We start from the raw sequence: 15,030 nt of genomic DNA, 5'->3' as shown, positions 1-15,030 counted from the left end.
ATAAGGCCCTTTTGATGATTTGATTTCAAGGGGTTTTCAAGTAACATTGAAATAGAAGTTTGCAAATCTTTTTAATCATCTTTTTTTTTAGATTTCATTTCATTTATTTCTTTGTTTAAGCATTACATGTGTGAAGTTACTATCCTAAGCCAAGTTAGGAACAGAGTTTGCGTGGGCTTAAGGAATCGAGTAAATCTACTGAAGGAAAAAAAGTTACATAATAACCTTCGTAATAGCTAAAATTTCTGAGATAAAGCATCTGAAAAGCACTAAAATATCACTTAAGTGCTCATATCTTTTAATAAGGTTACCTCTCGGATTAGTTTTCAAAAAGCCGTAATAGCCATTGGTAAAAAAAATCCTTTTTGCATCAGTATTCGACCTACTTACGAAAAACCAATACCAAAAATGCTTGAGATTGTTCATCTACACCCCAAACTAAAAATACATGAAATTTTGTTTCATTTTGGGGAAAAACGAAAACTAGTGTCAGAGGTCACGGTGGCTCTTACGGCTTTTTGAAAACTCACCCAAGATCTGATCTTTGATATTTTTGACCCGTTGGAAATGTCTTTCAAATACCTTTCTAAAAATATATAACGTGACAGGTTCTCTTACAAAAACAATGTTCCGGACTTTAGTCTAAATCAGGCCTGCCCAACGTCCGGTCCGCGATGGCTTTTCAAAATAGTTCTATGAACGGCCCTCAACTCAAGGCTGTTCATGAAATATTCGGTTCTATCCCATTCCCCAGAATGGTCCATTCCCCCAGAAACTCATTCCCCAGAATGACCCATTCCCCAGAAAAGTTTTACTTTTATTACGAATGTACTTTATTTCAAAAAAAGATCAGTTTTAAAGTGTGAAGTATACAGATTTCGCCTTAAAAGTTTCCTTCTTTAAAGAAAGGAAAACTATCTTGACTTGTGATAATTGCTGACGAAAGATGAATTTTCCCTTTAAGGATGCTCAGCTATATTGTATAATAGGAAAATTTTGTTGTAAATCGCTTACAAGACAGTACTTTAGGGGATGAATAGAAAACTATATCGATAGTTCCCGTAGTTTCGAAAATACTAAATATTTGTAACAAACAATCTTGGTGCAAATACTCTGGTTGATGTGCGCCGTTAAAGAAGGAACAACTCTCTTGACTGTCTGCCAAAAGTTTAATTTTCCCTTTAAAGTAGAATTTTCCCTTCTTTAACCCTGAGTTTATATTTTTAATATTTTTTGAGTTAATTATGGGAAAATGATTCTAATGACCATACGAAAATTAAAGGCTACTTTTAAAAATTTTCATTTTTGGGTAATATATTACCCATCAGGCCTGAAAGGGTTAAAGAAGGGATAACTCTGTTGACTTGTGATAACTGCAGCATGCTGACAATTTTCCTTTAGCAGTTATCCCTAGTAAAGAGAGTTTTCCCTTCTTAAAGAATGATAAAATAAAATAAATTAGTGTCAACAGTTATCACAAGTCGAGAAGGCTTCTTTAAACCGATTCTAATATTGAATTAATGTTGAAAATTTAATATCATTATGCCAATTGACCATTATGCGCCATTATGCCACATTATGGTATGCCAAACGGCGCTATCGAGGTTTTTAAGCGAAGATGGCGTTCGAATGGTGAACGCCCGAAATGTCAAAATCACGCAGTGGTACCAACATTACGGAAAAAGTGTGCCATGGCATGACAGCCAAATTTTTTTCTAATGTTGGTGCTACTGCGCGATTTTGACATTTCGGGCGTTCACCATTCGAACGCCATCTTCGCTTAAAAACCTGGATACTAAATGGCACTACATCAAATGGAAACGTAACATGTTTTTCAAGGTCATACATATTTCTGGGGAATGGGAATGGGAAACCTTTTGTGACATGCAGAATTTCAAGATCGGATGATGAGTACATGTCCCTGATAAGAAAGCTCAAAGAATCTGGTACGTGATGTTGTCAAATTCATGGATTGGAACATATCTCAACAAGACTGTGATTTAATTGAGATGACCAGGGGACAGTCTGCTGAACCAACATTGTTAATCCGCCAAAGACACTGCTACAATATTCCCGCATGCATTTACGGCAGAGAAAATGAATTAAATGGAGTTAAAGAAGCATTAAATGCTTTCAGGGCAAACAAACACCGTAATGTTAGTGGCAGAAATAGTGGTTTAGTTATTTCGCCTAATTATCGCCTACTTTGCTGCGTCACCAGACCACATAACCGCCTGTAACTGCTGTGGAAAAAGTAACCGTTGAAATAAAGTGCTAGTACTATCCTATAAGAAACGCGAATGATAAATGGTTGATAATACGATTCGGGAATAGTTTTGGGATCTACCCAGAAAAATAAAGCTCGTTACGAAGTAAATGCGTACAAGCAAGGATGCCAAAGAATTGCGTTTGTCCACGCTCCATTTAGATACTTGAAGTTCTCGTCCGTGTTTGGGAAGTGGTCTGCAACCTAGTCTACAACACTTCGTTCAACATGCTGCGAACCTTCTACCTTTCATTTAGCTGTCTCGACTCTGAAATTTAAAATTTATTATCAAATTATTCAACCAAACTTTTGATTCCTGTCAAAATCATTTTGATCGTCAATATCGTCAATAAGAAAATGGATGTGATATGGATGGGGAATGGATCATTCTGGGGAATGGGTCATTCTGGGGAATGGCATTCTGGGGTATGGAATTCTGGGGAATGGGATTCTGGGGAATGGGATAGAACCGAAATATTCAACTAATAAAATGAGTGTATAAATTAAAAAAAAAACTGTTTTAACTAAAATTTAATAAGAAACATTTTGTTTGTTTTTTTTTTTGCTTTTGCAATAAATTGTTGCTGATTCAACGTATTATTTGAATTTGCCTTTTCAAGAGTTTTCTTTTCAAAAAAAAGGACCAATAAACTATTGTCTTTCATATGTTTATAGGACCTAATAAAAAAAAACTCTAGTTTTCTTTTTCAAAATCTAACATTCTTTATAATTGAAACTAATTCTTATCATTTTTATATCAAATAAGAAACTGAAAAATAGGGCAGGACAACTAAGTTATCCAATTCGTCGAAATGTAAAATATATATAAAAAATAGATTTTTTTGTCAAAAAATGTATATAAAGACACTAAATTTAAACTTCTTTCAGTTTTTACTGTGTTCACTACAAATTTGATGCTTTTCTGTTTTGAAGAACATGATTCAAATTTATTTTTTAATAATTGAGTAAGCAAAAAATATTGGAATTTTTAAGAACAAATTTTAAAAAGCAAATTATTCATACTGAAAAGAAAGATCACTGCAAATATTTTTAATTTATGAACAAAAAAATATCAAAATGAGTCAAGAAATCAGGGAACAACATTTCATTTTTTTTATAAATTCCAATAGTTTACTGAAATTTGAAAATTTACGACTTTTTTACTATTCAATATAAATTTTTCAACATTTTTAAAATTTGGAGTATGGTTAAAACCATTTTGAAATATTTTTTTATAAATTTGAACACCAACGTAAAAAATGTTTTTTTTGTAAGGAGATTTGAATCCAAATTTAGTTTTAATAAATTTTATCATGCCTCATTGATTTTTGAAATATATTGTTGTGTTGAAGAAATTAAGCTTTTAAAAAAATTGCAACGACCAATGAATTTTTGATATTTTTTTATAGTCAATGATAATAAAACACATTTTTTACAGTTATTTTTGTTTTTCTATCCTTAAACCAAGAATCTTATTTACAATACTAGTTTATTTATTTGTTTACTTTAAAAGAACCTTTTCAAAATTATATTATGAAAAAATATTGTCTTCTTTTTCAACTTTTGTCAAACATTAGTTCCGGCCCGCCACTCCTTCAAAAAAATCAGATCTGGCCCGCAGGGCCAAAAGGTTGGGCACCCCTGCTAAATCGTTTTTTTTAGTACTTAACTATGGGAGATGGGGGTAAGACGGTCACTCTAAGATAAAAACTAATTTTAAATCAAAATAATTCGTTTTTTTTTCAAATACAAATTAGTACAGATCATAGTTGGACTTCTCCTACATAGAAACACAGACAACAGACGTAGCGGCTAGAACAAAATAATTTGAAAATCGTGTGTAAAAACATGGCTGTCGCATCCTGCTAATCTACTAGCGCCATCTGTTAGCCTATTGCCACTCTCTAAAGCAGCCATGATGGTTTTCTGAGAAGGTGTGTTTGAAAATGCATCACCCAGAAATATTTAAAAAATATATTAATTCAATTTGGCAAAAAAAAAATTAATAGGTAAAGACTAATACCCCGTTCGCACGGGCGAGTTATAACCGGTTATAAGACCAAAAGTGGTTATAACTCTTAAAACCGGCTATAACTCTGGTTTTGCCCATACAACGAGCTGTCAAATTAAAACTGGTTTTAAAAGTTATAACCAAGTTAAAACTGCTCGAAACGGGAACTCGAGTACTTGAAAACTCTTAGTAGCCTTTGGAAATACTTTTAAAAAAAACATCTGTCATTGACTGGAAAAAACAACTAATTTTTCTTCTTTCGTTTGTCGCTAAAATACGCCAGCGTATCGGAACGTTCCAGTTCCATGGAGCGGACAGACAGATCGCCGTAGCAAGGAACTTGGTATTGAAAGAATTTGGTTTGGAATCTTTTTTTTTTGTTGAGATAATCAGTTTGGAAGCATTTTATTGATCCGATACGCCCTTGCAGATTCCACCCTTGATTTCTTCGCTATTGCCCGCGGATTCAGTGCCACCCAATGCCCAAAAACCTGAGCGGACATACACTTGGACGTTTGCAAGAAGTGTTCCAGAAGAAATCCGATTCCACACTACGCTCGGTGCTTGCTGTAGAACTGAACAGGGTTTCCAAGTAGATCTTCGTTTCGCTTATCAGAACTTCCGCAGCAACAAGTTCCCCATCGATAATTTGCCAGCATTGAGTCTTGCGGGAAGGTGGCCTAGATCTCGAAGCACTTACCAAACCCCGGACTCAGCTGCTTGCTCACGCAGTTCTCCTTGTCTGAGATGCGGCATTACCGTTTAAATCCATCGGATGCAGATCGGTCACCAACGCGGTCCACTGACTCGAGGATTTGGCGCGTCCTGGCGGGAACGACTGGCTCACGTGCTTTAGCGGGGCATGCTACGGACTCAATGTTCTGCTGCTATTGCTAGGGACTCGCGGTGCTGATGCTGTTCCTCGGCGGATGGACGCCGACGCAGACTACGCTGCTGACCGATTTTCGCGATCACGTGTGCTGATTCTGGGCAGATTCTCGGGCCGCCTGGCACAAACGCTGGTGGTACTTTGTAGAGACACGTGGCACTCGAGCTTGTTATTTCCAGACGCCCGTGAGGTCCACTAGCTAGGAGATTTGATGCGTCTCCTACAAACGACTCACCTACTGACCACTATCGGAGTGCTCGCCAGCGATGCTGGTTGGAAACGGTAGGGTCCAATGGCTCACGAGCGTTGGCGGGCACGCTACGGACTCGTGCATCGAGCTATAATTGCCGACCTCGTGTCGCGAGTCGATCGTCGGATGGGTTGGATGCTAACGAACGTCGATGGAGGTCCAGTGGCTCAAGATCGAAAACAAAGACCTCTACGGACGATATCACCTGGCCGTGAGGACGGCCAGCCGACCAGCGAGGCAGGTTTCTCGTCGATGATCCAGTCCTGTGGCTTGGAAATGATGGTGTGGCGTCTTTGTCTTCCGCCAGTCAAAGAAACACAACCTGAAGTGGCCCGTCTGAATCAAAGTACCAAACGGAGCGCTAGCATCACCTTTTTCGATCAGGTTCAAATGACGCCCAAATGTTCCACTTGAACGATCTCAAGACGGATCTTTGCCCATTTAAATCGGAACAGGCGTTCTTCTACGGCTCGCAAACCTACAACGTGCGTGACCCGCTGGTTCTGCTGTTCCGGATGCGACCTTAGGTGGAGAACGTTTTTATTTGATTGCATGTTCTTTTGAAAATTCTATAATAAAAGATGATTAGGGGCTTTATTGGGGGGTGGTGTTTAGGGTGACTCGAAAACTTCGCCTTGAGCCACACTTTGCAGGAGGGCGGTCGTCTCTGAGCATTAGAGTATGTTGATCACGGCGGTGAGGTGCTGATGAGGTGCATTATGTTCTTGCCAAGATCTCTCAAGCATCCATTCGCATCATAATCAAGGTTTCGCTCTAAAATTCTTCAACGCAGTGAGTCTTATTTTGGTTCGGCGCAGTGCTTCGATGGACACCCCGGTCGGGGCTAGGGAATATAGCGGTCTTCCGGTAATCTTAACAAATTAGAAAGGCAATTCTAATTAACTTTAAGCACATAGTTCGTTCCATTGGTTCTTGCCCATTTCCAGCAGGTAGGGTCGACGTAGAACATGTGTTCGTTGTTGTCTCACTCGCCCCACTTCTACGAAGATGCTCTCAGGGATATACTGCGAAGGACTAGGAATCTGGCTCCAGCAGACCAATAATCTTGAGTAAAATCCATTATGGAACTATTAAATAAATTTACCTCGTGTAAATGTATTTACATCTAATGTAAAAATGACCCATTCGTGCTATCCCACGAAAAAAATCGCATTTAGTTCAGTGCGCTCTGGATAAGCTGGTCAGCCCCCCCCCCCCCTTTTTACTACTCTTAGACTTTATTTAACTTTTGCATGCGACCCGTATAAATTTGATCGGTTGGATTTTTCGAGTCACATCGTGATCAGGTGCTTTTCAACAACTTTCTTTAGCTCCATCGGGGTCCTGCTACAATTCAGTCCCAATTTGTATCTCCAGAAGCAAGACATTTTCCAAGTCCTCATCGTAATCCTTCCAGACGGATCATTATGCGGGCGTGTTAGTAGAACTTGACCTTTTCCAGCCTGAACACTTGAATCTTCATGCGAACTTCCAGAAAGTCATTGATTTTGAAGCAAAGCACGTAATCAGCCTCGTTCTTCTCTTTGACCATATGCGGCTTACGGGCCACCTTCCGGATTTTGTTCAGCGTCAGACATTGTAACCTCAAGTTAGACCACAGCATCAAGGCGCGACCTTTCGAACGAACAAGGGGGCGTCAATTGGATCGTCAGTCCAGCTCCAACCGGCCGACAATCAAAAATAAATTCTGTGAATGAATTTAGTCAAAACAGATCGAACTTATAACAATTTAAAATACCTGCCATCCTGCCCAAATTCAGAAGCGAAAAAAGGCCAAAAGCCAAAAGTTCTGCATCACCGTGAAAAATCGAAAATAAATGACAAGACTAAATAAACACAGCCTGCTGTAATCTGTCAAAATAGTTAAAACCGTTAAAACCTCTCGGGTCCGTGCGAACGGTCTGGATATAACTTGGTTTTAACTTATAACCTTTTCGTTAAAACCGGCTATAACTCGCCCGTGCGAACGGGCTATAAGGTAAAGATTACGATTTTATGCTATAGTCAATCTACTTTAATTATTAATTAACACGATTTACGAGCACATGGAAGTTTTTTTTTCATTTAATCATCGATATTAAAAAATAGTCTAGTCTGATGCTTTTTTAAACACAGCAACCAAGGCCGCGCTTGAGGCTGTCAAATTCTTGCTGGTTGTGTTTATAAACAAAACCAACAGAGGAGAGCGAAAAGGAGGAGGAGACCCGGTGGAAATCGGGAGGATGGGCAAGCGTTTCTTGGAGGATAAAAGATCCGGAACCAGAAACGAAACAATCCGGAACTGTCGAAGAAGGAAAAATAGCGAGGTATGACACGATAAGGTCCTGAAGTCATCGGCGTCATCAGCAAGAGCTACTATCACGGCCAACCCCGTAAACGTTTTGGCCCCAAACGACCGCATTCCGAAGATTATCTCCGGAACCGACAAACCAGCTACCACGATCACTTCAACCCTCACCTCCAAGACACCAACCTCTTCAACGCCCTCGAAACCCACCCCACCTTCAAGTGCCGCCACTTCCGGCGAACCCTCGTCGCACTACCAAAGGCCTAAATTTTTAATGTTCTCCCCGGCGCGTCAGATTCCCCCACCGGATTTCCAGTGCAAGCAATCCTCAAACACCCCCACCCCCCTCCCATTCCCATCCTCTTCCATGAGTGGCACCAGGCGGGGGGAGTGTGGCAGCTTCCGTTGCGTTGATGATGACACCGGGCTACCGTATTTTCCGAGGGGATCTTGATTGGAACGTCCGTCGTTTGCACACCTCCTCTATAACGACGCCATCACAGACAAACAGACGGGACACTCGAGTGCGGAACCATCGTCCTTCAATAACCGAGCCAAAAACGGTTATTTCAAATGCAATATAGCTTCGGCATCCACTCACCCGGCGCTGATGGCGCTGCTGTAGTGACAGCTCGCCCGTCTTTCCTCAGTGTGTGTGATGTGTTTTTGTTGTTCTAAAGTTGAGCATGAGCACGTGGAATCAAATGAAAACAAAAAATATGATGGAATTCAATTCATGATCCACAATCCAGGCTTTGCAGGACAAGATTGGAGCAGTCTCGGCCAGAGTCAGATGAGCGGCTGACTAGCGAGCACATACTTTTTGCCCCACTATTAGCCGGGTGGCCTGCCGATGTCGAGGCTGCTGCTCGGCGTCCTCTACTGCGGAGGAAGTCGGATTCTGTGGTGGAGTCATCTCCTTCGGAGCAACCTGCTTATCCTTCATGGATTGCTGCTGCTGGTCGTCCTTTCGGCGATGTTACGTCGATCGTGAGCGCCACTCAATCTTCATCCACAGTTGTTCTGTTTCGACGTAAGATTTTGCGGCAGCGTTTGGAATCTTTGCGACTTTTTTCATCTCATTCGCCACTTTTTGCTATTGTTGTTTGGCGCAACTTAACTGCGCCGTGGACACGTTCCCCTCGGATTTTTACAAACGCCCATCGTGGGGATCAATTCCGGTAGATATGAATAGGATTTTTCTATTTCGGCGGCCATCAGGTGTTCGAGTTTTTGGAGGAGGAGGAAACTTCTATAGAACTTGGAAGCAACGGGGAGGACCTGTGGTTTGATCTCTGTCGTTGCGGTTGTAGTGCGTCGTTGCTGGTGCTGCCACATGATTTGGCTCATGAAGTTCTGCCATTGGAAACGGAACTGATCCACCGTCAACTTCGGCCATCGACGTTGATTTTTATTTTTTGCAACGGGTACTGACGATCAGCAACAACAAAATTATTTCGGTCAGCTGTTGATGTTTACAATCGTTAAGGCTTGATTGTCTCACGCATACACTAACATGACACATGACAGTAATGGGTTTGTATTGGTTTGTTTGGGCTGCGCTTCGGCATCAGCTCACCAGGCAGCGCTGGCGTCGTCGTGATTTGGTGGTTTGATTAAGGACGATGGATTTCAAAAATAATTTGTATGGAGAGTCACGTCTGTTTGTCTGTGCCATTACTGTCATGTGTCATGTTAGTGTATGCGTGAGACAATCAAGCCTTAACGATTGTAAACATCAACAGCTGACCGAAATAATTTTGTTGTTGCTGATCGTCAGTACCCGTTGCAAAAAATAAAAATCAACGTCGATGGCCGAAGTTGACGGTGGATCAGTTCCGTTTCCAATGGCAGAACTTCATGAGCCAAATCATGTGGCAGCACCAGCAACGACGCACTACAACCGCAACGACAGAGATCAAACCACAGGTCCTCCCCGTTGCTTCCAAGTTCTATAGAAGTTTCCTCCTCCTCCAAAAACTCGAACACCTGATGGCCGCCGAAATAGAAAAATCCTATTCATATCTACCGGAATTGATCCCCACGATGGGCGTTTGTAAAAATCCGAGGGGAACGTGTCCACGGCGCAGTTAAGTTGCGCCAAACAACAATAGCAAAAAGTGGCGAATGAGATGAAAAAAGTCGCAAAGATTCCAAACGCTGCCGCAAAATCTTACGTCGAAACAGAACAACTGTGGATGAAGATTGAGTGGCGCTCACGATCGACGTAACATCGCCGAAAGGACGACCAGCAGCAGCAATCCATGAAGGATAAGCAGGTTGCTCCGAAGGAGATGACTCCACCACAGAATCCGACTTCCTCCGCAGTAGAGGACGCCGAGCAGCAGCCTCGACATCGGCAGGCCACCCGGCTAATAGTGGGGCAAAAAGTATGTGCTCGCTAGTCAGCCGCTCATCTGACTCTGGCCGAGACTGCTCCAATCTTGTCCTGCAAAGCCTGGATTGTGGATCATGAATTGAATTCCATCATATTTTTTGTTTTCATTTGATTCCACGTGCTCATGCTCAACTTTAGAACAACAAAAACACATCACACACACTGAGGAAAGACGGGCGAGCTGTCACTACAGCAGCGCCATCAGCGCCGGGTGAGTGGATGCCGAAGCTATATTGCATTTGAAATAACCGTTTTTGGCTCGGTTATTGAAGGACGATGGTTCCGCACTCGAGTGTCCCGTCTGTTTGTCTGTGGTAATGGGTTTGTATTGGTTTGTTTGGGCTGCGCTTCGGCATCAGCTCACCAGGCAGCGCTGGCGTCGTCGTGATTTGGTGGTTTGATTAAGGACGATGGATTTCAAAAATAATTTGTATGGAGAGTCACGTCTGTTTGTCTGTGACGCCATACTCCAATCGGCAATCCGTCGGGGCTAAAATCGGTTCAGGAACCAGGTTGGCCACTTTGGTTGCCTCACATTTGTCAAGCAGCTGCAAGCGCGAGAGATTTTGCTGAAATCGGCTGAAATCAACTTTTCATCCAGAACAAACGATTACAAACGTTGAAAACCAACAAAATGGAAAATGACAGTAGGCGGAAAGCGATATTTTGACAGCGGGCAATGTGTCAGGGCAAAGCGACTGCAGCGCCACAAACGGATTGCCACAACTAAAAAAACTGTAGCAATGATTTACACAAGGGAAGAATCGAGCCCAAACGTCTGTTGTCTGTGATAGAAATTAGCTATCTTTAAAATAAACTTTTCATTACTTTTTTTGATTAAAAAAAAAGTGCCTTTTCGATCTTTCCTCCTCTTGCAGGGGTAAAACGGCCACTGTTTTTTGCAACATAGACTAAGATAAAATACGATTGTCCACGCTCCATACAAAAAAAGATTTGTTTTGTATGTAAATTGTCCACGAAGGGTTTCTCATTTCAAAATTTAACGTCTCCTTGTAGACAGGTGCATCTCCATCAATTTATTTGCTTTCTAATTTCCCGTACAATCACCTCATCACACACGAGCAAACCTTCTCCATCCGCTGCGCTACCTCCCATGGACAAACCGCCTGCTCCCCCTTTCTTGGAAGCCGATCTGGCCGAAGCATGAATAGCCCGGCATCCGGTCTGCTGAAGAATATCCCTCGCATTAGCCGGAGAAACTCCAGATCCTGGCATGATGGTGACCGGAGTCGCTAGATCCTGTTGGTAAACAATGCTTAGTGACACTAAATGATTCTCCTTTAAAGCTCAAACCTTTGCCAACTCCGCCAATCGCTGGATATTCTCGAGTCCTCGCACCGCAGTGCTCTCGAACCCACTGGTCAAGATCGTCGTGAAGCCCAGCGAACCAACGAGCCGCAGATTATCGCCCATCCTGTCCACTGCCGTGCAATCAAACGCCCGGTGAAACGTAACCGGTTTGCCCAACCTCAGCGCCTCCTCCGCAATCAACCGGCAGTGCTCCCGGTGGATCTCGGCCTGCTCCGTCAGCGCACCAAACACGAACCCATCGGCGCCATGTTCGGCCAACAAGCGCAGATCGGCCACCATAATCGCGAGCTCCGGGTCGCTGAAGCAAAAGTCACTTCCCCGCCGGCACCGGATCATGGCGTACAGGTGAACGGGTCGGGCTGCGTCGACCACGAACTTACGAACTTCCCGCAGCAGGCCAACCGTTGGCGTGAGGCCACCTTCGCTGAGGGCGGCGCACAGTTCCAGCCGATCGGCGCCCCCTCGGATGGCGGCCACGGCCGAGTCGTACGAATCGATGCAGATCTCCAGGAGTGTGGGGGTTGTGGTGGTCATTGTGGGTTGATTCGTGTCTTGGAGCAACAGATAAACCACCGACGTTCGGATTATGTTTTGCTTGTTTTATTTTGTTTCTCTGTTGATAACAGCCATGTTGCCAGTTCTGTATGAATTATGTTTGAGCTGAATATTACATTGTAACAATATATTTTATGGTTATTTCAGGTGTCTGTGACGCCGCGTTCATCCTGCAGTGACAATTCAATGGAGGCAGCTGTTGTTTCACTCCTGCAAGCAATCCAGGACGACGGAACTGGATTGACCAACCGGAACTTATCCGCAACAATCAATGTTACCAGTTTTGGCAGAAAACGAGAAACCTTTTGTGACATGCAGAATTTCAAGATCGGATGATGAGTACATGTCACTGATATGAAAGCTCAAAGAATCTGGTACGTGATGTTGTCTAATTCATGGATTGGTACATATCTTAACAAGACTGTGATTTAATTGAGATGACCAGGGGACAGTCTGCTCAATCAACATTGTTAATCCGCCAAAGACACTGCTATTAATTATATTCCCGCATGCATTTACGGCAGAGAAAATGAATTAAATGGAGTTAAAGAAGCATTAAATGCTTTCAGGGCAAACAAACACCGTAATGTTAGTGGCAGAAATAGTGGTTTAGTTATTTCGCCTAATTATCGCCTACTTTGCTGCGTCACCAGACCACATAACCGCCGGTGACTGCTGTGGAAAAGTAACCGTTGAAATAAAGTGCTAGTACTATCCGCGAATGATAAATAGTTGATAATACGATTCCGGAATAGTTTTGGGATCTACCCATAAAAATAAAGTATTTTTCTGATGTGTCATCAATTACTGCACATGTTGTGGCGTACAAGAAAGGATGCAAAAGAATTGCGTTTGTCCACGCTCTATTTAGATACTTGGAGTTCCCGTCCGTGTTTGGGAAGTGGTCTGCAACCTAGTCTACAACATTTCGCTCAACATGCTGCGAACCTTCTACAATCGCCCCTTTCATTTAGATGTCTCGACTCTGAAATTTAAAATTTATGATCAAATTATTCAACCAAACTTTTGATTCCAGTCAAAATCATTTTGATCGTAAATATCGTCAATAAGAAAATGGATGTGATATACAATAAAGGAAAACGCTCCAAAGTTAACTGTATATAAATACTGTACATTGCAGAGAGAAAAATAGTCATCAATAAATCACTTCATTTAATCAACTTGATTGCATCACTTTTCCACTTATTGTTCTGCAAAAAAAATCAAAACTCGCTTTAAAAACTTACACCGCAAAATTAGCCAAATCTACTCACCAACGACTTGAGCGCATTCTCCGCGTAGAACCGCTCCTCCGTTCCCGCCTCCAACCCGTCCCGAAACAGCTCCAGCTCGGGCCGGTCTTTCAGCGCGACCAGCGCGTCCACGACGCCTTTCTTGGCGCCAACGCGCCGTGCCAGCCCCAACCTCCGCGCGGGATCGTCCACCTTGGCGAGGAAGTTGTTCAGCACCGGTTCGGGCGCGCTCAGCGCCGCCAGCCGCAGAATCGTCCGATCGATCGGGATGTGGATGGTGAAGGATTTTCGCTGCTTCAGATTGAGCCACGCCTTGCGCTCGAAAATGTGCTCAAAGTCGAGCCAGGCGTTGGCGCGGGCCCGCTCGTTCAGCGCGATCCACTCGAACTGGGGCGCACCAACGGCGTGCGCTTCCGCCAGCTTGAAGGGGCTCGCGGGGGACTGGAGGGTGGCGGCGGCGGTGTCGCCCCACTTGTAGCGGCCGCACGCGTAGTGGAGCGTTTCCAGGACCGATCGGTCCAGGATGGAGCCGGCGTTGGGGGCGTGCTGCTCCGATACTTGGAACTCTGCGGATGGTTTGACTTTTTGTTGGAAGGTTGAAGTTGGAAGAGGACGAACTTCTTACCAAGTAAGTTGATGTAATTGGCCACGAGCTGGGCGTAGAAGCTGTTGGCCCCCGGCTGGGAGAAGTAATCGCTGTAGATCTTTTTCAGCCGTTGCCGTTTGAACTCGACGTTGGACGTACTGCGGACGTAGATGGAGAATTGCAGTAGCTGTAACAGAAAATGCTTAGAATTAAAGACTCAGTTTAAGAATCTTTGATATGGAATTACTTACACTGGCTTCGTGATGTCTTCCGAGAAATCTAAAAATATAAAAATTATGTTAAAAGGCCCCATAACTGATTCCAACCGCCCCACTTACACCAGCAAATCCGTACACTCGGTAACCTTCAGCCGCAGTGCCATGTAGTTCACGTAATGGCTGACCGCTTCCGGCCGGGTCTGCAGCAGCCGGTAAAACAGCTTCTTCTTCAACGTCCGCTCGAGAAACAGCACCACCTTCAGGATGGCATTCCCGCTGCCACTGGCCACCGCGTCGTCAAGCAGTTCCTCCTTTTCGCCCAGCGATCGGAACATTTCCAGCGAACAGCTCTTCCCCAAAACTAGCTTGGCCACGACCGAAGCAGCCGACGGGGCGTAGCTGCACTCTTGCAGTCGCCGCCGAAGCAGCTTGACCTCCTCCTCCAGCGAGATGCCCTTCGGCAGTGGGGCTTCGCAGCGCGACTGGTCCTCCAGCAGGGACGCGAGATCTTCGTCGGAAATGATCACCGACAGGGGCAGCTCCTGCTGGGTGTTGGCAAAGTGCACCTCGGATGCCGTGTCCTCACCGAACAGGCTGCGCCGGTTGGCGGCGGTCGAGGCACTCGGCACCTCCAGGATGGCCACCTGTTACGACAGTGTCGGTAGAAATTTAAAGGGACAAAATTGTTTCAACCTTTTTCTCACCTCATCCTCGTCAAAGTTGAACGACTTGTTGGTGGAATCGTTCCAGTAGTCGTCATCTTTCGATTCCATGATCCACAAATCCGGAACAACAACTTGCGAAATGCACCGCGGAATTTCACCAGATTGGAACCAAAACAAAACGCGAAATCACAACAAATCGCGAAAGCTCCGTGAACGCACCCCACGAACCACGTCAAATTCACCACCAGGGTCGGCCCGATTTGACAGATTTCTTCTGTTTTCGGCCGCGCTCGTCACGC

At 43.8% G+C, this 15,030-nt stretch overlaps 2 protein-coding genes across 2 annotated transcripts; both read right to left on the bottom strand.

Moving 5' to 3' along the window:
• Positions 1 to 11,082: 11,082 nt before the first annotated feature.
• On the bottom strand, positions 11,083 to 12,213 carry LOC120412949 (copper homeostasis protein cutC homolog). The gene is made up of 2 exons (XM_039573589.2): positions 11,437 to 12,213; positions 11,083 to 11,382 (listed from the first exon to the last, which is right to left on the bottom strand). The coding sequence occupies exons 1-2, from the start codon at positions 11,986 to 11,988 to the stop codon at positions 11,155 to 11,157; spliced, it is 780 nt and encodes a 259-aa protein (XP_039429523.1). The 5' UTR covers positions 11,989 to 12,213; the 3' UTR covers positions 11,083 to 11,154.
• A 902-nt stretch (positions 12,214 to 13,115) lies between these two features.
• On the bottom strand, positions 13,116 to 14,970 carry LOC120412948 (vacuolar protein sorting-associated protein 16B). The gene is made up of 6 exons (XM_039573587.2): positions 14,771 to 14,970; positions 14,187 to 14,710; positions 14,100 to 14,127; positions 13,888 to 14,035; positions 13,284 to 13,828; positions 13,116 to 13,220 (listed from the first exon to the last, which is right to left on the bottom strand). Exons 1-6 carry the CDS (start codon positions 14,837 to 14,839, stop codon positions 13,179 to 13,181), a joined length of 1,356 nt encoding a protein of 451 aa, XP_039429521.1. The 5' UTR covers positions 14,840 to 14,970; the 3' UTR covers positions 13,116 to 13,178.
• Between the last annotated feature and the right edge of the window lie 60 nt (positions 14,971 to 15,030).

This window comes from Culex pipiens, chromosome 3 (assembly GCF_016801865.2).
Source record: "Culex pipiens pallens isolate TS chromosome 3, TS_CPP_V2, whole genome shotgun sequence".
NCBI classification, from domain to species: Eukaryota; Metazoa; Arthropoda; class Insecta; order Diptera; family Culicidae; genus Culex; species Culex pipiens.
Note: the sequence above shows the minus strand (reverse complement) of the source record. Positions and strands in the feature narration are given on the sequence as shown.

Bases quoted from the DNA above. Each gene is read 5' to 3' on its own strand.
- LOC120412949 (XM_039573589.2), bottom strand. From the start codon at position 11,988: ATGACCACCACAACCCCCACACTCCTGGAGATCTGCATCGATTCGTAC. The intron at 11,383-11,436 runs GTTTGAGCTTTA...GTTTACCAACAG, and splicing joins GATTGGCGGAGTTGGCAAAG to GATCTAGCGACTCCGGTCAC.
- LOC120412948 (XM_039573587.2), bottom strand. From the start codon at position 14,839: ATGGAATCGAAAGATGACGACTACTGGAACGATTCCACCAACAAGTCG. The intron at 14,128-14,186 runs GTAAGTGGGGCG...TTATATTTTTAG, and splicing joins GAGTGTACGGATTTGCTGGT to ATTTCTCGGAAGACATCACG. The intron at 13,829-13,887 runs GTAAGAAGTTCG...AACCATCCGCAG, and splicing joins CAATTACATCAACTTACTTG to AGTTCCAAGTATCGGAGCAG.